The sequence below is a fragment of the Callithrix jacchus genome, chromosome 3 (genome assembly GCF_049354715.1).
Source record: "Callithrix jacchus isolate 240 chromosome 3, calJac240_pri, whole genome shotgun sequence".
NCBI classification, from domain to species: Eukaryota; Metazoa; Chordata; class Mammalia; order Primates; family Cebidae; genus Callithrix; species Callithrix jacchus.
Genome location: NC_133504.1, coordinates 34,310,710 through 34,336,772, shown reverse-complemented (window position 1 = coordinate 34,336,772; position 26,063 = coordinate 34,310,710). Strand labels below are relative to the sequence as shown.

The window sequence follows — 26,063 nt, the reverse complement described above, 5'->3', positions numbered from 1 at the left end:
AAGGAAGACATATTATAAAGGAAGAACTAAAACTATCTTTGTTAAAAAATAATATTATTGTCTATGTAGAACATATAAATTAACAAAAATCCTTCTGGGGCTAATATGCAACTACAGTATGTTTGCAGTATAAAAATGTTAATATACAAAAGTCAATTGCTTTTTTGCATACCGTCAATGAACAAGCAGAATTTGAAATTAAAATCATAGTACCATTAACATTAGCACCCACCAAAATGAAATAGGAATACACCTTATAAAACATGTATATAATCTACATGAGGAAAACTACAAAACTGTAATGGATACAATCAAAGAACTAAACAATTGGAGAGAAATTCCATGTGCATGGATAGGTAGGTCAATATTGTTATGATGTCATTTCTTCATAACTTTATCTATAAATTCAATGCAACTTCAATTAAAATCTCAGCAAGTTGTGTCATGGATCTCAACAAACTGATTCTAAAGTTTACATGGAGGGACAAAAGACCTGGAGTGGCCAACACAAAGATAAAGAAAAACATAGTTGAATGATGAACACTCCCAGACTTTAATACTTACTATAACGCTACAGTAATCAAGACCCTGTGTTATTGGTGAAATAATGAACAAACCAATGAATGGTACAACAAAGGAAGCCTAGAAATAGACCCACATAAACTCAGTCAACTGATCTTTGACAACAGCACAAAGGCAATAAAATAAAGCAAAAGTAGTTATTTCAACAAATGGTGCTGGAACAATTATAAATTCACATGTAAAAATAAATAAATATAGACACACACCTTGAATCCTTCACAAGAAATAATTTAAAATGAATCATAGACGTAATTTCAAAATGCAAAACTATAAAACTCCTACAATATAACATAAGAGAAAACCTAGATTACTTTGTGTATGGCAATGACTTTAGATAAAATAGCAAGGGTATGGTCTATAAAAGAAATATTTGATAAGCTGGACTTCATTGAAATTTTAATAAACTTCTGTTACATAAAAGATAATATCAAGTGAGCTAGAAGACAAGTTACAGTCTAGGAGAAAATATTTGCAAAGGCTTATCTAATAAAGGACTATATCTTGAATATACAACTTTTAAAGTATAATAATAATAATAATAATAATACAATTAATAAATAAGTCAATGACCTTAACAGATACCTCACCAAAGAAGATACATAGATGGAAAATAAGCATATGAAAAGATGATCCACATCATCTCATCAGGTAAATGAGAATTAAAACAACAATGAGGTATCATTACATATCTAACAGATTGGACGAAATCCAGAACGCTGACAACACCAATGCTGATGAGGATGTGGAGTAATAGGAACGCTCTCAAAATGTCTTCTGAAGTGGAAATACCATTTTGTATTCCCACCAGCAGCGGGAATGCAAACCACTCTTTGTGTAGAATCTAAAAGGAGATATTTCAAACTCTACTGTGGCCTATGTGAGAAAATCGTGTATCTGGTGATCAAACCTAGAGGCAAGCTATCTGTGAAACTGCTTTGCTATGTGTGCATTCATCTCAGAGACCTGAACCTATGTTTGATTCAGCAGTTTAGAAAAACACTTCATGTAGAATCTAGAAATCAGCAGTGGAAATACAAAATGGTATTTCCACTTCAGAAGACATTTTGGCAGTTTCCTCCCAAACTAAACATATTTTTACTGTATGATTAAACAGCCATGCTCCTTGGTATATATCCCAAGTAGTTAAAACCTTATCTCTACACTAAAATCTACATATGGACATTTATAAAAACCTTACTCATAATTGCCAAAACTTAGACATAATCAAGATGGCCCTCTGTAGGTAATTGGTATGTATGCAGAAGGAAGTCAGTAAACATAAACTTCCCAGACTATTACTTTCATGTACCTCTTGGTTGGCCAAAACATAAATAAGATTATGAAGACATTTTCTGCTCTCACAACATAACTTTCATGTGAATTGAAAGGACCCTTTTCAAACATAATGAAAGTCAAATTAGAGAAAGCTGAAGAAACAAAACCAAACTTCATAGCAAATAAAGTTTCTTATGGGTTGAATTGTGTCTCCCAAAGGAGTTTTAAAGACCTTAGACCCAGTACCATAGAATTTGATCTTATTTGGGAATTGAATCACTGTGGATGTAACTAGATAATTTAAGATGAGGTCCTAATGGATTAGGGTGAATTCTTAATCCAATATGACTGATGTTCTATAAGAAGAGGCAAGACTAGGCAAAGATAAATACACAGAGAGGACAACATATGATTATAGAAGCAGACTGGGGTGATTTCCCGACATTACAAATGCAAGAGAAGTCTTATGGCCACTTGAAGCTGGAAAAAGCAAGAAAGGACCCTTCCCTCACCCCCGCCTCGAGTTCAGAAGAAGTATGGCCCTGTCAGCACCATGATTCAGAACTTCTAGCTTCCAGGAATGACAGAATAAATTTTTGTTGTTTTAGCCACACAGTTTGTAGTATTTTGTTATGGAAGCCCTAGGAAACTAATGCAAAACATGGCAGAAACTTGAAACGTATATGAGTAAAGTGACATGCATTGGCATTCTCCAGTGACCAGCAATCTTTTTTTTAGATTTAGATGTCCAAAGCCAGACTAGACCAATTTGATCTGATCTTTTTTTTTTTTTTTTAAATCAAATCAGTGGCTATAGTGGTGCAGATATATAAATGAGAACTAAAACAACAAAATCAACAAAAATAGATAAAAACTAAAAATATAAAAAGTAAAAACTTTCAAAATACAATATATATATGTTAGGTACACATAGATAAAAGTGACATGATTAAATTATACATTTATTTTATTTTAATTTACTAGTCATTTATTATTACTATAAAGTATAAATTTCATTCTTAAAAAATAAATCATGAGGTATACGACAGTATAGATATCTTAATTAAAATATCTTCCTGTTTTACTCTGAATTCCTTAAATTCCAATGCCTAGGACTTAGTAACTACAAGATAAATGGGAGGCTGCATTGGAAAAGATCATAAAAATGATATGAATTTTAATTAGTTTGCATGATGATACCTATAATCAATTTGCTTACAATGTTACTTTGAGATAAAGTTTTTTAATTAAGTTACACTATTGCAAAGCTTAGAAATACTTGTTTAATAAGACCAATACTTTACAATGTCTGATTTTGGAAATAAGCCATAAAATTAACCAGAAAAAAATGAATAGCATGATACTATAAAAATAGTCTATTTTCCTCCCCAAACCTATATTCACTGTTAAGGGTGGGAGTGAAGTCCACCTCAAGATATGTTACAGGGATCATCATGAAGTCATCATTGTTCCAGGGCCTAAATGGGCTTCTTCCCTTCATTGTCCCCTAAAATCAGTGTATAGTTTTGAAGAAATTCCTTCTCTCTTATTTTATTTTCTACTACTAAACCAAATTGAATATGCTATAATTGATCCTTAATTATTGAAGGCATATTGGAATACATCACTGATTCAACTATTTTAAATCATTTATATACATTTGGTTATAAATATGCTCAGTTGTTGTTCAGTAGCGCCCTTATATGTTGGATAAATCAGCTTTTATTGACTTATAGAAAGTTAAACATTGCATGAGCTCCAGAATATATTAGGAGAGATATTATAAATTCCATAAGATAAAGAACTTGTAATTCCTTGAGGTATTTAAGATATAGATATCTATCAAAAGTAGATATCTATTTTTAATCTGTCAAACACTATATAAATGTTACTTGAAATTAATACTGCTGATGACATAGTCAAATTGCTCTAAAATGTTATTTTCATACTTTTCTATTACTCAAATTAAATATACATTTTATTATTATAGAGTAAATTGAAAAAAGTAAATATAATATGCATGCTATATTTCAGTAAGTTTGTTAATATAGTCACTAATCATACCTGAATTAGTTCATTAATATCTACAAGTCCATTACTGTCTGCATCAAAATATTTAAACATTTGGTCCACCAATAGCTTCTTCCGAGATATGTCGTCGCCATTAGGATTTTCATTTTCTTGCATAATATATTTTTGATTTTGTAAATCTAAGAGCATATTTTTCATCTTGCTGTATTCAGTAGTCTTGCACTTATCTCCTGCAAGAAAAGAACTAGTTATTCTCAAAGCAATATTATTGAAAAGAAATTGTTTATTTTATTAATGTCTAGAGGCTAGTTTATGCATAACATACTATGTACATAATTTTTACTTTTCTAGTGTTGCACGATTTACAACTTGTACAAGAAAAATGAAATGGGCTATTTCCATGGTAAGATAGAAAACTTTTATCTCTATCATATGTGATAACAACATATTTCTGTGTTGTTTGTTTATGAGGAAGGCATTGATGCTGTGAGGGACATAGAAAAGCATGATAGCTCCAGCTGGCTCCAGCATTCAAATTTATGGTTTTTATCCTTGCTGTATATCTCTGCATTGATTTTTTTATAGATGTAAAAAATAAGGTACAAGGAGGTGAAATAAATTGCTGAAGGCAAAGAATTCAATTGTTCTAGAGTTTGTATTTAAACATATCTATATAGTTCCAAAAAATGATCCCACATTTTAAATCTGAAATATGTTTTAGACATTTGGATTTCCATTGATTACATTCATATGTATATATTTACATTTATTTTATTTTTTTAAAAAAATTAATTCTTACAAATAAATAATGGCTGTACATATTTATGGGTTATGTGTGATATTTTGATACAGGCATACAGTGTGCAGTGATTAAAATCAGGGCAATTGGGATATGTATCACCTCAGCCATTTATGACTTCTTTAGGTTAGGGACTTTCCAAATCCAGTTTTTAATTATTTTGAAATATACAATAAATTATTGCTAACTACAATGGCCCTGTTTTGTTACCAAATATTAGATTTTATTTCTTCTAACAGTAATCTGTACTCAACTAATCAACCCATCTTTATTCTCCTGCCATCACCCCTGCCAGTATCTTTCCCAAGCTCTGGTAACCATCATTTTACTCTATACCCATGAGTTCAATTTTTTTTTTTTTTAGCTTAACTCGTATATGAGTGACTACATGTGATATTTGCCTTTCTATGCCTGGTTTTTTTTCACTTAATGTTGTTGCAGATGTCAAGATTTCATTCATTTTTATGACTGAATAATATTCCATTATGTATATATACCATATTTTCTTTATGTATTTATCTGCTGATGAGCCCTTAGGTTGATTCCGTATCTTGACTATTGTGACTAGTGCTGTGATAAACATGAAGGTGCAAATACTCTTTGATGTTCTAATTTCCTATCTTATGGCCATATATCCAGCAGTGGGATTGCCTGTACACTGCGGGTAGAAATGTACAAACACTATGAAGAATACTATGAAGCTTCATAAAAAAACTAAAAATAAATGTATTTTCTTAATTCTGACTTCTTAATAACACTAAGTTCACATTAGTATTCTTCTAACAGTGTTTTCTTACTGTGCTAATATTCATTCTTTTCTTTTTTTTGGGACCCTGGTATATAATGTGATATATATTTGCACTTTATATTTTAAAGTATTAAGTTTGCCTCTCCACAGCTAAATCATAAGCTTCCTGAAGCAAGACTGAATGACAGATATTAATAACCAGCACAATATTGAGAACATCATAGTTAGTGAAAATAATTCCTTGGATTACTGTCTCTCAAAAGTAAATAACATCTGGGTATGGTGGCTCATGTGCATAAATAATCTCAGCACTTTGGGAGGCCGAGGTCAGTGGATCACCTGAGATTAGCAGTTCAATACCAGCTTGGCCAACATGGTGAAACCTCACATGTACTAAAAATACAAAAATTGACTGGTTGGGGTGGCAGGTGCCTCTAATCCCATCTACTCAGGAGGCTGATGCAGGAGAATTCCTGAAACCTCATAGGCAGAGGTTGCAGTGAGCTGAGATTGCACCACTGCACTGCAACCTGGGTGACAGAGTGAGACTTCGTCTCAACAGGTAAATAAATTACTCTGATATCTTTACATAATTTTTTATGTGAGAAAAAATTATTTTACTTACAATGGCCTCAAGATACTATCTTTACCAGTGGTGTATTGAAATTGTATGTATGTATACTGCCAATGGTAAGTGGGATATGAAATTTACAAAAATGCAGTGCATAATATAATTTGAAAATTAAATAATAGGTTTTATATTAGCTGAGATTTTTTATAACATATTTTTAGAAAAAATTCTAACTTTAATTATGATCAATTTTGACAATTAGACTTAAAAGCATCTACAATTTTAAAAGAAAATGTCTAAAGATATTTACATATGTGTCTGAGAAACATAGGGCTGCAAAACACTATTTGAATCTCATTCTTTTCTGAGACAAAATGCACAACGATCTCTTCCAGAGAGATGATAGACTGTCTTTATTTTTCAAAGACAGTGAAATTACTATTGTTCACTTTTCATTTCTAGCAATCCTGTCAACAAGTTCTTTCTCACAACAAAATGTAAACTTTGTGCTGCAGATTAAGTCAATTTTGTATCATTCTGTTCTCACTAAAGAATAATAATAAGAATATGTTTTCATAATAGCAAGAAACTCATTGACAAAAGAGAGAAGTAATCAAATCCGTAGCCATTGCTAGCAATTTTGGTATCTGGGAAAGCAGCACAAAGGGAGCCTTCAAATAGCGAACTCGTGTTTATCAGTGCACAGGTGTGCATCAGGAAGGAGAAAAATATGTGACGAAAAAATGCTGAAAAGGATTATACATAATTCCAATAGCCTCTCCTTGGATTTATGTATATGACCCTGTATCTGTATTGCTTTCATTTCTATCAGCTGCCAGTGGGTGCCATATGGAACGGGGGGGCTGACCTTTGACCAATGGCAAGGGGGAGATCGGAATGTTGGAGCGAGGTGGATGGGAAATAGGAATTAAACACTGAAGACCTTTCACTAATATTTAAAACGAGGGAAAGGATAGAGTTTGGGTTGCTCCACTCTAATTTTGATCTAATCTAATCATTGTGATCATCATAACACTCTCACTAATGCTTCATTTCCCAAACGGTTGTAAATTTCTTCTCGAGTCCAGAAATTGGGGTAGTTGCTGGAAATCCAAATAAAATAACCATAAAAACATTGCAGTTAAGGCGTTCATATTCTGTAAGTATGTACAATATGTAGGTGATTATTTAAATTTTTGTAAACTTGGCTAGTTTAAACAACTTCTGTCATAGATTTTTAGTTATAATTAGGTATATCTGTTATTAATAAAACAGTGCATGTAAGTCATGTAAGAAAGCCTTCCTACGTGCCAGAAACTTTACATATATTAAGCCATTTTATACATATTGAATCTTCACAACAATCCAAAAAGAAAATCAATGTGAGAACCATCATTTTACAGATAAAGAACAAAGGCACAAAGATGTAAAATAACTCGTTCAAGGTAACAGAGCTAGGAAGGGCAGATTTATTTTAACATACGTGCCATATCTCCCTTTTATCCAATAACTTGACTTCGCTTGTTTTCAGAATTGAGCTTTTCAACTATTTTATTTAGTAATTAAAATTAAATACCGTCTAGAGTCTGTAATTTGTCCAAGAGTAATTTGTAAAGTGAGAGATAGATGTCATAATAAACCCTAGTCAGTATCACTGTTTATATTACAGAAGGAGAATTATATACACACCACACACACACTCACACACACACAAATGTAGTATATAAGAGGTAACATGTAAACTATTAGAATGTATTGAACAGAAAGCTAAAGGGGAATCACTTTTCTTTTTTTTTGAGACGGAGTTTCCCTCTTGTTTACCCAGGCTGGAGTGCAATGGCGCGATCTCGGCTCACCACAACCTCCGCCTCCTGGGTTCAGGCAATTCTCCTGCCTCAGCCTCCTGAGTAGCTGGGATTACAGGCAGGTGCCACAGTGCCCAGCTAATTTTTTGTATTTTTAGTAGAGACGGGTTTTCACCATGCTGACCAGTATGGTCTCGATCTCTTGACCTCGTGATCCACCCGCCTCGGCCTCCCAAAGTGCTGGGATTACAGGCGTGAGCCACAAATGTATTGAACAGAAAGCTAAAGGGAAATAACTTTTCTAGCAATAGAGTATGATGAAATGTAAGACATTTGAGAGTAAAAGCAAGATAAACAAAACATGCCCATTGGAGTCCTTAAACTGGAGGTAATTAGTAACTTTAAAGAAAAATGCTAGTGACTAAATGGTGCAAATTTTACATTACAGTGGGTTGTATAGGGTAACACATATTTAATATTTCTAATTCCCCACTTTGTATTTTCAAAGAGGTAAATACAAAGTGAGAGTTTGGAAATATTAAATATGTACTATCCTTTTTATAATTATTGATAGGAAAGAAAAACAAATAACATGATTAATAAAGAAGAATAGACATTTAGAAATTATGCCCCTGCCCCAAATCCAAAAATAGCACCAAGCAGGAAGGAAAGACTTTCTTGTTTGTTTATATGGTTACTTTGATAAAACCATTTTCTTAAGTTACTCGACAGGCAATGTGAGATTGGCATAGCTAAAGAAAAGAAACATTTTCCTAGATTCACCTCAGGCTCTGAGAGACCAGTGCAAAATCTCCTCTGCTATTCCTGTTCTAGAGACAGAGAATATACTGGTGAACATGACAAAAATCCTTATTTACTGGTATCTATACATCATCTTCCTTCTCATGTACTCTGTGTCTCTAGGGCTGTGCTGACTTTTGACTCGGAGTCATCCTAAGGGCAGGGAAAATCCACTGGCCTTGTGGGGACTTCGAGGATGCTGAATCACTGACACCCAAATGCCTGCACCTGTGTAGCTGGCAGTGCCTCTCCAAGTCACACAGAACTGAGGACAATGACACCCTATGCATCTGAGAATGCAACCATCAGTTTTGAGTACATGATAAATGCTAAAAGTTATAGATTATATCAATTATTCTTAGTATAATGTTTTTTTAAAGGCTGCAATTTGTTCTTATCTCTTTGAAATTACACATTTATCCTTTCCTCATATCATCCAGTAAAAAGTATCAATTCCCTTCAACACAAAAGATTCAATCAAAAGTGTAAAAGAAAACCATGCTTTGTTTTTTTGAAATTTACTGGAAGAATTTGATTAGTTTGATTCCAGTATAAGCTGGAATCTTAGAAACTCAAAGAATAAAAACTTATTGTTTATATTTAGTGTAAGTTCCATTTGTATATTATACTAATGTATGCAGAAAGTATTTTTCCTAGAATTATTCTATAATTGCTAATAAAACATAAACATTTTGCTAAATATTTTGTATTTAAAATGAGAAGCGTGTCAAAATTTCAGTTGATTTATTTAATATGCATATATAAATCAAATTCAATGTGGAAAGCTATCACATTTATACTAATTATAAGTTGTGAAACTATGTATACCAAGAAATCAAAATTATCTTGGTTAAAAGTAGTCTGAACATTATTTTTAAAAAACAACATTAAACCTAAACTGTAATATCTACCTAAATTTCAAAAAGACAAAAAGTGTAAATTGTATTGTATTATTTGAAGTTTATTTAAGTATACTACAGTTATATATAATAGTAATGCAAGCTTACTGTGTTTCCGTGCTAGTCTAGTTCTAGGAATTCATTAGTACAAATACACTTACACATACCAGGTTTCAACATAGCACATTTAACAAGCCATGATTATCATAAACACAGGGACTTTTTTTTAAGATTTTGATTTTCAGTGTTTTAGGCTTACAGAAAAATTGAGCAGAAATTACGGAGTTCCCATACATCCTTGTCCCCCAACACATGCAGCTGTTCCCCAACTATTAACATCCCACATCAGTTACAATCGATGAACCAATATTGAATAACATTATCACCCCAGATCCATAGTTCAACTTATGCTACTTTAAGCATATTAAAGTTCTTGGTATTGTACATTGTATAGGTGCTGACAATTGTATAATGACATTTATCTACCATTATACTATCATTTACAGAATAGTTCTACTGCCCTAAAAATCCTCTGTGCTCCATCTATTCATCACTCCTTCTGTAACCCTTGGCAACCACCGATCTTTTAATGCTTTCCATAGTTTTACTTTTTCTAGAATGTCATATAGTTGGAATCATCCAGTATGTAGACTTTTTCAAATTGGCTTCTTTCACATGGTAATATGCATTTAGAATTCCAGCATGTCTTTTCACGGCTTGATAGCTCACTTCTTTTTAGAACTGAATAATATTCCATTGTATGGATGTACCACAGGTTATCCATTCACCTGTTGAAGGGCATCTTGATTGTTTTTAGGTTGTGGCAATTTGGGATAAAGCTGCAATAAACATCTGCGTGACGGTTTCTGTGTATAGATTTAAGTGTTCAACTCATTTGAATAAATACCAAAAAGCATGATTGCTGCAAGATATGGTAAGAGCAGGCCAGGCGCGGTGGCTCAAGCCTGTAATCCCAGCACTTTGAAAGGCCGAGGCGGGTGGATCACGAGGTCAAGAGATTGAGACCATCCTGGTCAACATGGTGAAACCCCGTCTCTACTAAAAATACAAAAAAATAGCTGGGCACGGTGGCACGTGCCTATAATCCCAGCTACTCAGGAGGCTGAGGCAGGAGAATTGCCTGAACCCAGGAGGCGGAGGTTTCAGTGAGCTGAGATCGCGCCATTGCACTCCAGCCTGGGTAATAAGAGTGAAACTTCGTCTCAAAAAAAAAAAAAAAAAAAAGATGTGGTAAGAGCACAATTAGTTTGGTAGGAAGCTGTCAAAGTCTTTTCCAAAGTGGGTCTACCATTTGTATTCCAGCAAGCAATGGGTGAAACTTCCTATTGCTCCATATCCTTGCTGGGATTTGGTGTTGTCAGTGTTTTGGGTTTTCATCAGTCTAATAAGTGTGTAATGGTAGTTCCTTGTTGTTTTAGAGGGGATTATTTTAGTTTGTAAGTGATTATATTTTACAAGACCTTAGTTCCTTTATCCTACCCTGACTTTCTACACACATAAAATATGATTTGGCTTAATTTAATATTGCCATAAGCATTGTTGAATAGTTAAATAAATAATGAGTGAAAATGTGATTAATTTGACATGCTTACTGATTAATTTTGGGAATTAATCTTACTGGGAATAAAAAGGAAGTATTTTGAGTTACAAATTAATTACCCAAACACTTTGCTACTTAGGATGTAACTTGTCAATTATATGCCACCTTGTAATTGGCAACTGTCTTCAAATGTAAGCAGTAGTAAAAAAAAATAGTTTGATATTTTAGTTCAGCAAATGTGATTATGTATTAGAATTTCAATAAAGATGTTCTAGTATCCAGTATCACTTTTCTCCTTTAACCCTCAGATAATGTTAATTAAAATATTTCTGAGGGTTCCAATTATATTCATCAAATATAAAACACTTGGATCTTGTGTGCAACTTAGCTATCTCTTCCTTTCTTCATCCCCTCCCACCACTCATAAACACAAAAGTAAATCATAACCATGCAGAGAACATGGGCAGAAAACACAGCAAAATAAAACAAAGCACAATACAATGGTGAAATTGATGATCTAGAATATGTAGAAACTGAAATAAAAAATGTAAATTTATTTTACCCCAGGAAAATACAATTTAAATTTAGCTATCACATTAGCGATCATATCTAGTCAAATGCATTAATACTTCGTGAATTTAATTACCTTTTAAATCATTATCCTTAGAGTAAATCTCAGGAAAATATAATATACTTTATACGAAAAGACATGTCTTGTATAGAATATATGAAAACTAATGCCATTAAATAGTTTGAAAATTAAGTTTTTTCTCTATTTTTTTTTTTTCTGGGCAACCTATCTATAAATAATTTGCATGTCACATGCAAGGCCAGTTAAATGTAAGTGCATTATTTCTCCTTCTCCTCCTCCTCTTCTTCTTCTTCTCCTTCTCCTTCTTCCTCTTCTTTCTCCTTCTCCTTCTGCTTCCCCTTCCCCTTCCCCTTCTCCTTCTCCTTCTTCTTCTCCTCCTCCTCCTCCTCCTCCTTCTCCTTCTCCTTCTCCTCCTTCTTATTCTTCTTCTTCTTCTTCCTCTCTGACAGATTCTCACTCTGTTGTCACCCTGGCTGGAGTGCAGTGGCATGATCTGACTCCTGGGTTCAAGGAATTCTTATGACTCAGCCTCCTGAGTAGCAGGGATTACAGGTGTGTGCCACCATGCTTAGTTATTTTTTTTTTTTTTGAGATGGAGTCTCACTCTGTTGCCCAGGCTAGGGGGCAGTGGCCTGATCTGAGCTCACTGCAGCTTCCATCTCCCAGATTCCTGCAATTCTTCTGCCTCAGCATCCTGAGTAGCTGGGATTATAGGTACACACCACCATGCCAGCCTTATTTTTGTCTTTTTAGTATAGACAGGGTTTCGCCATGTTGGCCAGGCTGGACTTGAACTCCTGGCAAAAAGTGATTCACCCCACTTGGCCTCCCAAAGTGCTGGGATTACAGGAGTAAGCCACCTTGCCTTGACAATTATGTCTTATATATTATGCTACATAGGTCTTAAGAGTTTTGATTGAATCAGCCTGTGCTTTATAGATCTCGTTAATTCTGATTTATAATTCTGTGAATTTATATTACTTTTGGGAGTAAAAATATATTAAATATATTTGTTGACTTTTTTATGAATTTGACTTAAATATTTTTTGTAAATAACCCAATTACCAAAATGTAAATCTATGACGTTAGCAAATATAGTCTAAAGATGCATGTGATTCTACTAAGAGCGAGTCTCTTAGTGCTCCTAAACACAAAATAATCTATCTTCTTCACAAATTTGTATCATTCAAATATATGACTCTCAACGAAAAAGTTATTATTTCTATTCATGTTATAGAAGATATGCTATCCACATCTATGAAATCATAGGCATACAACAAAATTTTAACCCAATATTTGCACAGTGATCGTATTGCTGGCAGTGTTCCAGGTGTTTTACAGATGTTAAGTTATTTAATCTTTATAATGATGTCAAGAAGTAAATACCATTTGCGATAGCATATCTTTGAAAACACAATAGACCCAATAATAGACTCAACATTCCACTTTACATGAAGATCTGAGGAACTTCTTTCCATAGAATGGTAATCAAGTATCTCAAAAATAAATTCAAAAGTTTCTCATGAAGTACAGAAGCTACAAGTTGCATCCATTTGTCTTGTACGAATGTAGAGCTTTACTGTTGTTTATTCTGCAAATTTATGTGAAATTCTATCCAGAATTCAGTCTCAGGAGGACAGCTTGCCTACATGTAATCTGATATGCATATTCAGTAATAAGTCATATTTTCTCTGTCATCTGCACTGGAACAGAAAGAGCCTTTGGTTGATAAGGTTTTTAAATTTCTCCAAAAAGTATTGGAGCTACTAAATAATAATGAAAGGGATGACTCAACAAGACTGTTCAAATCTCATGTTTTTTATTTATCTAACAATGTAACTTATAACTTCAAAAGTTGTAAATCAAATGGTGAAAAAATTATAAGACAAGCTTGATAAATGACAGCCATAGAGAAAAACTGTAATGCAGCTATATGAGAAATGTATATCAAGCAGCCATAAGGCATAATGCCTTGGTTTGGACTAAATCCAGAAATGCATTTTTATAGGAATATAGTACTCTTCTTTAAGAATGAAGTTTAATGCTCACCTTATATATAGTTAAAGGTTGAGGTTCAGGTTAATTTTTTTCTGAAGTGTATTCATAAGCCCTGGGACTTTTGGCCAGTTTGCTGTTAAAAATTGCTGTCTATAAACATAAATATATTTTGTTTTTCTGGCCAATGAATATATCTGTCAAGAGTTTATTTATGCCTTGCCTCAATATCTCAGTCATTCTTTGTCTCACTTATCACAAGGAAAATGTGAAAGTGATAGTGAAATACAGGATTTCTTCTACAGTTTATTCATCTATATTCCTTACACTTTCATTCTCTTTGACCAAACAAGCAAGAGATAATACATTTATCAGTGTATATTGGCCTCTGGCCACATCGTTATCCTATCAGATCTAACACCAAAAAAAAAAAAATTCCAAAATGCATCTAATTTATTCTATATAATTGTAAATATTAAAATACTAGCATATGATATTAAACATAATATCAACATTCATAGAATTATTGTTATTTTATATTAGATGATTTTATGTAGGCTTAATTATTGTAGTGGGTTAATATATATAACAATTTACAGCATGTTACACTGGGGAAGAAATATCTTGTATGTAAGTGGGAAAAGTTGCCTTATTAGATCTTATGTCAGCACAATAACAGATAAATAAAAGAATCTGAATAGATGTAACCTGAAAAAAGTCACGTCGCTTAGGTTGTCAGAACTGTATGTTAACTGTGATTACTTCTTTTAAGTACAGCCAAACTTTGAGAGACATTGTCCTGTAAGAGTCTTGTGAGAGTTCTTATTTTAATCAGCCATAGACTGAATGCTAGCATTTTACTTCCTAATTTTCCCCAAATCAACCAAATAAATAAAAGTGATTCTGACAATCTGTGTCCCTCCAGAAAGAGGATTACTCAGTGTTCTCAAGTAAGACTTTGTTGTGGTGTATAGTTAAATGGTCAAGAGAAGATTTCTTCAGCTAGACATGTATCTACCATTATCTTCCATATATCAATTGTCTCATGATGATTTTTGCAATATTTCCAAACAATGCAAGCCCTATTTTCCTATGAAATTTCAAATCCCATCCATACAAATACTATGCATTAAGAACAGCTGGTATGTATAACGTATCTGCCAATGTCCATCGCTTTTTTTCTAGAAAATTATAAGTGCCAACATTAATTTCTCAGTATTACACATTACATATTTGACATTTTTATTCACACATTTGCAAGATAAACAAATATATGTTTAATTGTGAATTTTCTTGTGAATATGCATCATGTTTTAACAATATTCAGAAAATAGAAAAGGTAGAAGTGAAAAGTAGGAGATAGAGTAAATTGATACTTGACATTTTCTAATTTAAGTGACTGTGATGGCATCAATAGAAATTTGGTTTATATTGATGATATTCAATATATCTTCAGTAGGTAAATACAATGAAAGTGACAAATTAATTTATAAATGAGATGTTTAAGGTAATTGTGGAATATCCTGGTAGAGACCTTGATAAGAGAACAGAAAATAGAGTTTGATAGCTTTGACGCTCTGTAGTTTAGAAGAAAGGAAGTGCTTGTTGAATTGTACTTGTGAGTGATTGGTGAGTGCTTGACAGTTGAAGGCATGATTGTAAATGAGATTAATAAAAGAGAACATTTGTAAAGTGTGAAGTGAAGGTCACCATGGTAGAATTATGACCATGCATACTTTATAAGGAGTAATATTCCACAGACTATTTAAAAAGAAGGCTGCTAAAACATTGATTAGTTTGGTGGAAGAAGAAACGAAGATGGTTTAGTCATTCAACTTTAGGTGCCAAAGTCTATTTCTTGATAAGGAAAAATATCATATAAGTACCACAAATCAGCTAGAAAAATATGGTGAAAAAGATGTTGCTCTTCTTTGAAGTAAAAAATGTTTTCTGTAAAACCTAGATGACATTTTGATATCTACCATATGTAAGGATGTGGGTTTGAGTGTCTGTGTATGCTTGTTGAACAAACATAGAACAAAATCTGTGGTTATGTTAGTAACAGAAGCAACAGTTCATGTAGAGATATATTCCATTGATATGGTATTGACATGTTCAGAAATAGTCTTTAAATTAGGTTACCAAAGATAGGTTCAAGATAATTTTGACCATGAATAGCTGCTTTTTCAATAATTTGCCTTTTCTCCAGTCACTTTTTTTTGCAACTGAAAAGCATGTAACTTATAAATATGTTTAAGAAAAAAAAATTCAATTAAAATGTGTGAAATTTCTAATGTCAGCTCAGAGATATAAAATTTCTAATTTTCACCTTGTGCATAAATAGAAGAGGATAATTACTTAAGTATTTATCCTTTTCATTTATGTTGTCAGATGAAAATGAATTGCAGAGCCTCTTTTTAAAGTTTTATTTGTTTTTAATTGACATGTAAGAATTATGTGTCTTTATGGGTGTATTTTAATACATATATACATTATGTAATGATCAAATCATTATATCCAGTGATGGATATAATTACTATATCCAGCACTTTAAAAACATATCATTTCTTTATGATGCAAACATTCGAAATTCTCTCTTCTTATTTTGAAGTGTACTATACGTTATTGCTGACTACACTCACCTTATTGTGCAATAGAATCCCAGAACTTATTTCTCTACCTGTTACTTGGACCCATTAACCAACCTTTCTATCTCCCTCCCTTCCAAGCCTGATGCTCCCCAGCCTCTGCAAACTGTTGCACTATTCAGCTCTCTACATCTATGAGTTCAACTGTTTAAGAATAACATTTCGGAATATGCAATATTTTGTCTTCTGTGACAAAGCTTTTGTTATTAATTCAGTTTAACAGGTGAGTTGATGAATTAGTTCATAAATACACTTTGAAACAACATCTGGGGCAGGCATTCTGGTTCACACCTATAACCCAGCACTTTGGGAGGTAGAGGATCCTCCTGATCCCTTGAGACCAAGAATTCAAGATCAGCCTGGGCAATAAAGTGAGACCCTGTCCCCATCTCTCAAAAAAAAAAAATTAGCCGAGTGTGGCGATGTGTATCTGTAGTCTTAGCTACTCAAAAGGCTAAGGTGGGAGGATTGTTGAGCCCAGAAGTTTGAGATTAGGGTGAGACATGATTGCGCTACTGCACTCCAGCCTGGGTGACCGTTCAAGGCTGTGTCTTAAAAGTAGCAAAAATGCTTTCTGCACATAGCTAGCCAGTTTTTCCAACACCATTTATTAAACAGGGAATCCTTTCCCCATTGCTTGTTTTTGTCAGGTTTATCAAAGACTGTATGGCTGTAGGTATGTAGGTGTTGCCTCCAAGGCCTCTGTTCTGTTCCATTGGTCTATATCTCTGTTTTGGTACCAGTACCATGCTGTTTTGACTACTGTGGCCTTGTAGTATAATTTGAAGTCCAGTAGTGTGATGCCTCCCTCTGTGTTCTTTTTACTTAGAATTGACTTGGCTATGCAGACTATCTTTTGGTTCCATATGAAGTTTAAGGTGTTTTTTTCCAGTTCTGTGAAGGTCATTGGTAGCTTGATGGGGATAGTGATGAATCTGTAAATTACTCTTGGCAGTATGGCCATTTTCATAATATTGATTCTTCCTAACCATGAGCATGGAATGTTTCTCCATCTATTTGTGTTCTTATTTCATTGAGCAGTGGTTTGTAGTTCTCCTTAAAGAAGTCCTTTACGTTCCTTGTTAGTTGTATTCCTAGGTATTTTATTCTCTTTGTGGGAATTGTGAATGGCAGTTCGTTCTTGATTTGGCTCTCTTTAAGTCTGTTATTGGTGTAGAGGAATGCTTGTGATTTTTTCACATTGATTTTGTATCCTGAGACTTTGCTGAAGTTGCTTATCAGTTTCAGAAGATTTTGGGCTGAGATGATGGGGTCTTCTAGATATGTAATCATGTCGTCTGCAAATAGAGACAATTTGGCTTTCTTCTTTCCTATTTGAATTCCGTTTATTTCTTTTTCTTGCCTGATTGCTCTGGCTAGAACTTCCAGTACTATATTGAATAGAAGTGGTGAGAGAGGGCATGGTTGTTTAGTGCCAGATGTCAAAGGGAATGCTTCCAGTTTTTGCCCTTTCAGTATGATATTGGCTGTTGGTTTGTTGTAAATAGCTTTTATTATTTTGAGATAGTAAAATTAACTGCAGATGGATTAAAGCCTTAAACATAAGTCCTAACACAATAAAAACCCTAGATGAAAATCTAGGCAAAACCATTCAGGACATAGGAGTAGGCAAGGACTACATGATCAAAACACCAAAAGCATTGGCAACAAAAGCCAAAATAGACAAATGGGACCTAATCAAACTCCACAGCCTCTGCACAGCAAAAGAAACAGTCATTAGGGTGTATCAGCAACCAACAGAATGGGAAAAATGTTTTGCAGTTTACCCATCTGACAAAGGGTTGATATCCAGAATCTACAAAGAACTAAACCAGATTTACAAGAAAAAAAAAAAAACAAACAAGCCCATTCTAAAGTGGGCAAAGGATATGAACAGACACTTTACAAAAGAAGACATACATAAGGCCACAAACATATGAAAAAATGCTCATCATCACTGGTCATTAGAGAAATGCAAATCAAAACTACATTGAGATACCATCTCATGCCAGTTAGAATGGCGATCATTAAAAAATATTGAGACAACAGATGCTGGAGAGGTTGTGGAGAAATAGAAACACTTTTACACTGCTGGTGGGAGTGTAAATTAGTTCAACCATTGTGGAAGACAGTGTGGCGATTCCTCAAGGACCTAGAAATAGAAATTCCATTTGATCCAGCTATCCCATTACTGGGTATATATTCAAAGGACTATAAATCGTTCTACTATAAGAACACATACACATGAATGTTCATTGCAGCACTGTTTACCATAGCAAAGACCTGGAATCAACCCAAATGCCCATCGATGATAGACTGGACAGGGAAAATGTGGCATATATACACCATGGAATATTATGCAGCCATCAAAAAGGATGAGTTCATGTACTTTATAGGGACATGGATGAACCTGGAGAACATCATTCTCAGCAAACTGACACAAGAACAGAACAGGAAATACTGCATGCTCTCACTCATAGGTGAGTGTTGAACAATGAGAACACATGGACACAGGGAGGGGAGCACTACACACTGGGGTCTGTTGGGGGGAATAGGGGAGGGACAGCGGGGGGAGGGTGGGGAGTTGGGGAGAGATAGCATGGGGAAAAATGCCAGATATAGGTGAAGGGGAGGAAGGCAGCAAATCACACTGCCACGTGTGTACCTATGTAACTATTTGCATGTTCTTCACATGTATCCCCAAACCTAAAATGCAATTTAAAAAAGTAGCAAAAATGAAAACAAAAACAAAACACTGCCGGCATTTCAAAAGTTTTTGAGGAAACAGAAAAAGTATATTTTTCCTTCACATATACACCAAAATTGTTATTTATTTCATGTATTGATTTTATTTATTTACTTCACATATACACCAAATGGTTATTTATTTCATGTACTGATTTTGTTATTTGTTTATAAACAGCAGAAACAAAAATATCCTCTCTTTTAAGATGACATACATTAATATTCATATAACTATATTTTATATATTTGCATCTGTACCCTAATATAAAACATACAGTTTAGTAATATTTTATTTTCTTAAATTACATTTTTTCTTCTTATGATTTATAATTAAAAATAAAATAACAGTAGCTTATGATTGTCGTTTTATGTTACTTGAAATCTGTTTAGATCATACACTGATATCTGGTGTTTGGTAAATACGTTTGGGGTAAGCAAAGAGATGTCTAGATATTGGCAATACAAAAATTTATTATTTACAGCATGGCTTCCTAGGTTATCCAATTCTAGCCTTTTGTTGACTTTGAGGTATTTTATTACCCTGTAAATTTTAGATAACAGATAGAAATTAAAAAGTTATTGTCTATAGGTGTGCAAATGAATTCTGAATGGAAGAAATTCAATTAACTTTTCTCTCCCTCACTCTCTGAAAGAGCCAGGTTCATTTCTATTTGGAAGTTTATTACCACAATCATTTTTTCCATATACATTTGTGGCTCTTTGCCTTTTAGCTGATTACATCATCTGCCTAGTTTTTTTTATAAGTAATGAGCTAATTTAATATTTAACAGGCGTTCATTTATATTTCTATGATAGTCATGATTTTATTTTAAAAATTATTCTTTAACACTCTAAATGCATCATTCTTTTTTTTTTTTTTTTTTTAAGAAAAGAACAAAGGCCTGGCCAGGTGCAGTGGCTCAAGCCTGTAATCCCAGATCTTTGGGAGGCTGCGGCAGGTGGATCACGGGGTCAAGAGATCGAGACCATACTGGTCAACATGGTGAAACCCTGTCTCTACTAAAAATACAAAAAATTAGCTGGGCATGGTGGCATGTGCCTGTAATCCCAGCTACTCAGGAGGCTGAGGCAGGAGAATTGCTTGAACCCAGGAGGCGGAGGTTGCGGTGAGCTGAGATCACGCCATTGCACTCCAGCCTGGGTAACAAGAGCAAAAACTCCGTCTCAAAAAAGAACAAAGGCCTAATAGCCAAATGATACTTACCTATATAATACACAAGTAAATGTACAGAAGTAAATTTACAAAGGTCAATATGAATATATTTTCAATAAGTTTAACAAAGTATTGTAAATGAAAAGATAATCCAGATAGAAAGTATGTAAAGTATATTTTTGTTTTGATTTTTCCATTCTTTATTGCTACACAAAATAAGCTTCAAAAAAGTAGAGCTCAGCAACTGAATTAATTTTCACCTTTCTAAATAAGTATACTTATGCTACCAGTTTATGTTAAATAGGATCTTATTATTTTTAATATTGTAACATCCTCTCAAGGAGATAACACTGTCACTTTGTGTTACGATGGAGAAATAATAAGTAGGAATTTTTACAAGGTACAGAGTAAACAAAAATAATTAGGATCTGGCTTCTGTTATTTTCTGAAGACACAATGTTTTGATTGGTTAAATTCAAAACATTTTTAAATTGCCATGCACTTCTAACATGGCAGTTAAGACTTTACAGCACCTTACTGTGAATTAAGAAAGGTGTTCACCTGACTGTACACAATATTAGGTACAAAGCTTTGGGAGCAAGCACAGCTTTTGTGGAAAGAAGACAGCATTGTTACCCCCCAGTGAATATAAACCTACCCTAGGTTCCCTGACTTGGCAAGAACTGGGCAGCCTGAATTGCAGCCCCACTTATGTGCTGCCTTGACCAGGTGCCTTTGCACTGTGCACAGTGTTATAGTAACCCTGCTTCATCATTTTCATTTTCACACCAGGAAAAAAGCTTTTAATTATGAATTCTAATGAGGGGCTTTTTCCTGAGGATGAATCTAATATTTTATACACCATATATATTGGCTTACCATAGTGTTGCATAACTAATGTAGAGAGATCAACTAAGAACATTTATAATAGTCATGAAAATATTGTGAACATCTTGCTTTAAAACAGTTATTAAAGGAAAAAAATTAAAGACAAGTAAACTAGAGACACAGTATAAATGGAAATGGTGTCAGATTTAGTTAATATCATGCCCATTTAAAAAGGTGCTCTTTTTATATTTCACTTTTTTCTCATTCATAGCATGCATTTTGTACTAATATTCAAAAGAGAGGAGCACATGATCCCACTGACTGATTCCTGCTATTATCTGATCATGGCACCCTAAAAAACTGATGATATTTGGGCACTCAGTATGTGGCTCATGACAATGTCCCTAGCACAAGTCCATCTTTTTGAAAGTTTGCCAGATCTAGAGACAAAACAGCAAGATATGTGAGGCATGAACTGCATTCTTATCATATTTTAATAGCCTTCAAATCAGCCTTGAATGATCTTTCCCAGACTTGGTCCCAGAGAAGCAAAGAAAAATTTAGCACTTAATTTGGGGGAAGATGGCAAGCATTTGCGAAATCCAAAGAATTGAGCAGATAGGAAAATTGTACCATAGAAGATAAAAAATTGGAAGTGAAAAATGAAGGGAGGGTGACAGAGAGAAAAGAAAATGATCAAAAGAGATCAATTACACACATTTCAAATATATAAGGAATAGAATTGTTTTACAAATAACTTGTTTTTTATTAGATATATTGGTAAAGAACAATTTGAGAGAATTAGTAATTTCAAGTATCTTAAATTACAGATTAAAACAAAATTAATCTATAGCCAGTTTGGGCAAACTCTTTTTGTAAAGGACCAGGGGGTAAATATTTTAGGTTTCCTGGCCTACATCGTCTTTTCCACCACTCCTCAGACCTGCTGTGGTAGGGCAAAACAGCCATCAGCCATGCATAAACCAATGGGCAAGGCTCTGTTCCAATAATATTTTATTTACAACAGCAGGCTGTGGGGCACAGTCTTCTGACTTCAGATTTATGTAATGGTAGCACATAGGTTGGTATCAGTATAAAATTCAGTAACATTATTCCTGGGTTATTCTTTGGTGGGAAGAGTCTGATCTGATTTGCTGAAATGTTAAGTACAGTTTTTGAGAATGAGTGAAAATCATGTTGCTATAGATATATTCAATGCTGAATTCCAATACAGCATTGTTTTCATTAATATCTTGATTTAAAAGATCCTTTTGATGACAGCAACAGCCCATCTGGGGCAGCAGCTGCAGAAACATTTGCTGCAGTGGGGAAGGCATGGCCAGGGCTACATGCAGCAGGTGTTGGGAACAGACAGGAGCCAGGGCCCTTTCCAAGATAGCAGGTTGTAAGCCCCATCCTGCCAGGCTTAGCTGCAGCTGCAGCCACCCAGCCACAGCTTCAGACCAGGCATCACTGCACTCTTGGGGACCCACAGAAGTCCCCCATCCCCAACAGGCTTGGAAATGCCAGCACCTGCTGCCTGGCCTCTCCCTACTCCTGGTGCCTTCTCTGGTTTTACAGCAAAGTTGAGGCCAAACCTAGGCACTGTCATGACCCAGCTGAATGTATTCACATTCAAGGCCGTGCTGACACCTCAGTGCCCTGCTGCCTTAGCCCCCTCTTGGCTTTGAACACCACCGACGAGGAGGGGAAGAAGCTAGGGGAGGGAGGTTCAGGGATAGGGATCATTGGGAGGTTGAGGGCAACTTGGCATGGGCCTCTAAGCACCCTTCAGCATGAATAGTGTGGGTGCATGGATATCATGGATGGCAGGTTGATAGCTGCAGGAGGCAGGCTTCTGGTGGAAAGGGCAGGTTTCTGGTGAAACCCCACCCCAAGCCTGAAGCCTGGGGACTGGGCTGCTGGTTTCATGGACCAGAGTGAGTACTTATGGTGCTTTTTCCTGGTCCACCCATGGCTGCCAATGGACCAATCAGCACACACTTCCACCCCTCTGAAGCTCATAAAAACCCCAGACTCAGCCAAACCTGAGAAAATGAAGGGAGGCCTGGCTGCATATAAGAGCTACCTACTGTGGGTCTCCTCTCCTCAGAAGCTGCAGACTCGATCAGATGATATGCTTGTGAATAGCAGCTACCTACCTCTGTTCTCATCTCCTGAGAACTGTTCTGCTGCTCAGTAAAACTCCTCTCTGTCTTGCTTACCCTCTGGTTGTCTGTGTACGTTACTATTCCTGAATGTGGGACAAGAACTTGGGACCCACCAATGGAGGGACTAAAAGACCTATAACACAAACAAGGCTGAAACATCCCCTCCCCTGCTTGCCATGCTTCAGGTAACAAGGAGAGAAGAGCTATGGCCCTTCATGGATCCCAGACCTAGGGTCTCCCCAAACCAAGGTTGTGACACCCTCTTTGGGTTTCTGCAGTTCCTGGTGTCTCCAAGCTTCTGGGTGCTATGGCATTTCCTTTGTCCAGACGCACATGCCCTCAGCAGAAGCTGTGTGCCGTACATCTGGTCCAGCTGCAGACTCACAAGAAGTCAGCACCTGGACCAGTGCCTGGAGCTGCCTGCTTTGCTACAGCAGACAATATGCCTGGCTATGCCCAGTTGCCAGACCCTGTACCCATTCACCCACACACCCATCACCACTCCATGCCTGGCTAACCCTCGGCAGGTATGGGGTCCAACCTGGTACCATGCTGGGCCGAGTGGGCAGAACAAACCTAGCAGGTCTGAGCAAAACACAGCCACAGAGGTTTCCAGCTGGTGAAGTAACAACCTAATGATTCTGTAACACTTTAACTTTGTTCATATAAATGCATTTCTCAAATACAGCGTAAGACATTAATATTTTACATAAATTCAGGATATATCAGTGTCAGAATAAAGAAAGGCTGATGTAACACTGATAACCTGGGAAAGTCACTCATTTTTTTTTAATGTAATGAAAGAGTGGTTTGAATTTTTTTCTTTTATTGAAATAACAGTTTGCCAAATAAGGTTGCTTTTGGGGAAATCATTTTTTTTTAGATGGAGTCTCACTCTTTTTCCCAGGCTAGAGTGCAGTGCTGCCATTTTGGCTCACTGCACCTCCACCTCCCAGGTTCAAGTGATTCTCCTGCCTCAGTTCCTGAGTAGCTGGGACAACAGGTGCATGCTACTGTACCCAGCTAATTTTCATATTTTTAGTAAAGATAGGGTTTTGCCATGTTGGCCAGGCTGGTCTTGAACTTCTGACCTCAGATGACCCTCACACCTTGGCCTCCCAAAGTGCTGAGATTATAGGCATGAGCCATGGCACCTGGCTGAGAAACCATTTTTAATATATAACAGGTAAAATGGATATTACATTACTTGGTATATACAAGAAAGGCCTATCACCTAGTGAGAGTGGTCAGGAAAGTGAGACAAACAGGTTAATTCAGACCACAAAGAGTAGTTTGGACACAGCTTGAAGTTGCTTGAAAGGCATACTGAATGAGAAAATAGGTCTCTCAGAAGCAGTGGTTCTCAGCGTGTATTTCACATTATCGTCACCTGAGGAGCTTTAAAACAAAAGGTGCCTCGGCTGCATTTCCAGCAATGCCGATTTAATTGATCTGTGGTGGAGCCTGGTCATCAGCATTTTTTCAAAGCACTCTAGATGATTTATATTACAGCCAAGATGGAGACCCACTGTTTCAGATTTTAAATAAGTTGATTCAGGTCATTTCCCTGTAAAAGGAAAAGCTGAGACTTGATATGAGTTCAGGTGAGGTGCTTTCTTACTCACGTTGACCTAGTAGATATGTAGCAAAACATGTCTTGAGCATTTAGGACTTCTTATTATTTGTGCATATAAAGTAATTATAAATCTGAGTTAAATTAGAGGAGCTGCAGAAAAATATGCTTTTATCAATTAATTGCCTCCCAGGTCTCATTCACTTTTAAGGCCTTGTATACATATAGGGACAAACTAGCCAGTGTCCCCCCTCATTGGGGCTCAGAGGGCAATGGTGTGTTTCTCCTTTTAAACTTCTTTTCCTAAATCGCATTTTCTCTCTCTCTGTGTCTTTACCTTTTAATTTTTAGAATGTGTGTTCCCCTTCTTTTAAACCACGACATGTTAATGGTAAGAATCATTTATGATTCACTTACATATTATCTGCAGTTTCTTTAATTGGGTTTTGTACTCAATTAAGTTTTAATAAAAAGTCACAAATTAAATACCAAGATAAACCATTGTACCTTTCTCTAATCTCTCATCATATACATCATCTATTTATATTATCATACATAAACATCATAACTAGCTTATTGAAGAAACTATACCTATATTTATATCTACCCATCAATCATCTATCTATATAAACATGCATATTTGTTTATTTATATATATATATAAACACACAAAATATATTTGTATTTTTAGTGCTTATCTGAATGCTAGGCACCTATTTTCTCATTAAATATTTATTGAATATCTTGACATCTAGTTTTAAAAGAGACAAATACACATGACTAATAGAGTGCAAAAAATAAGCATTTCAATTATCACTAGGTGTCAGATTTAGAAAATAAAAATGGCGAACATTTTAAAATTTTAGAGAAACAATGAATAATGTTTTAGTATAAAGTTTCACAAAATTACACTGTATTTCATCTGACAACCCTTGTTATATCGCCCCTAAATTGTCTACCTTCATTTAAAATGGTACTAAATTATCTGTATTTGAAAGGGCTAAGTAATTTGAAGACCAGAAAGAATACCAATGAAACAGACAGACACTATCAGGCCGAGCACTTCATGAGAGAAAATTCTGGAAGAACCCTATTATTTTCTTGAGCTAGAACAGAAATTAGTTAAAGTGAGATTTTATTTCCTGTCAGTGGACAATTTTCTTTATTCCTCTTAAAAAAAGATTGTATATATTTAATGTATGCATCATGATATTTTGATTTATATGTAGATAGTGAAATTAATACTATAGCCAAGCAAATAAACA

At 35.0% G+C, this 26,063-nt stretch overlaps 1 protein-coding gene across 8 annotated transcripts in view; it reads right to left on the bottom strand.

The window, feature by feature from the left end:
• Nucleotides 1–26,063, bottom strand: part of FSTL5 (follistatin like 5) — an 848,028-nt gene that overhangs the window by 431,048 nt on the left and 390,917 nt on the right. For all 8 annotated transcript variants that reach the window (XM_002745278.7, XM_008992524.5, XM_008992523.5 and 5 more), the window contains exon 5: nucleotides 3,922–4,118. In XM_002745278.7, coding sequence (XP_002745324.3) covers nucleotides 3,922–4,118 — 197 coding nt within the window. The remainder of the gene's footprint in view (nucleotides 1–3,921; nucleotides 4,119–26,063) is intronic.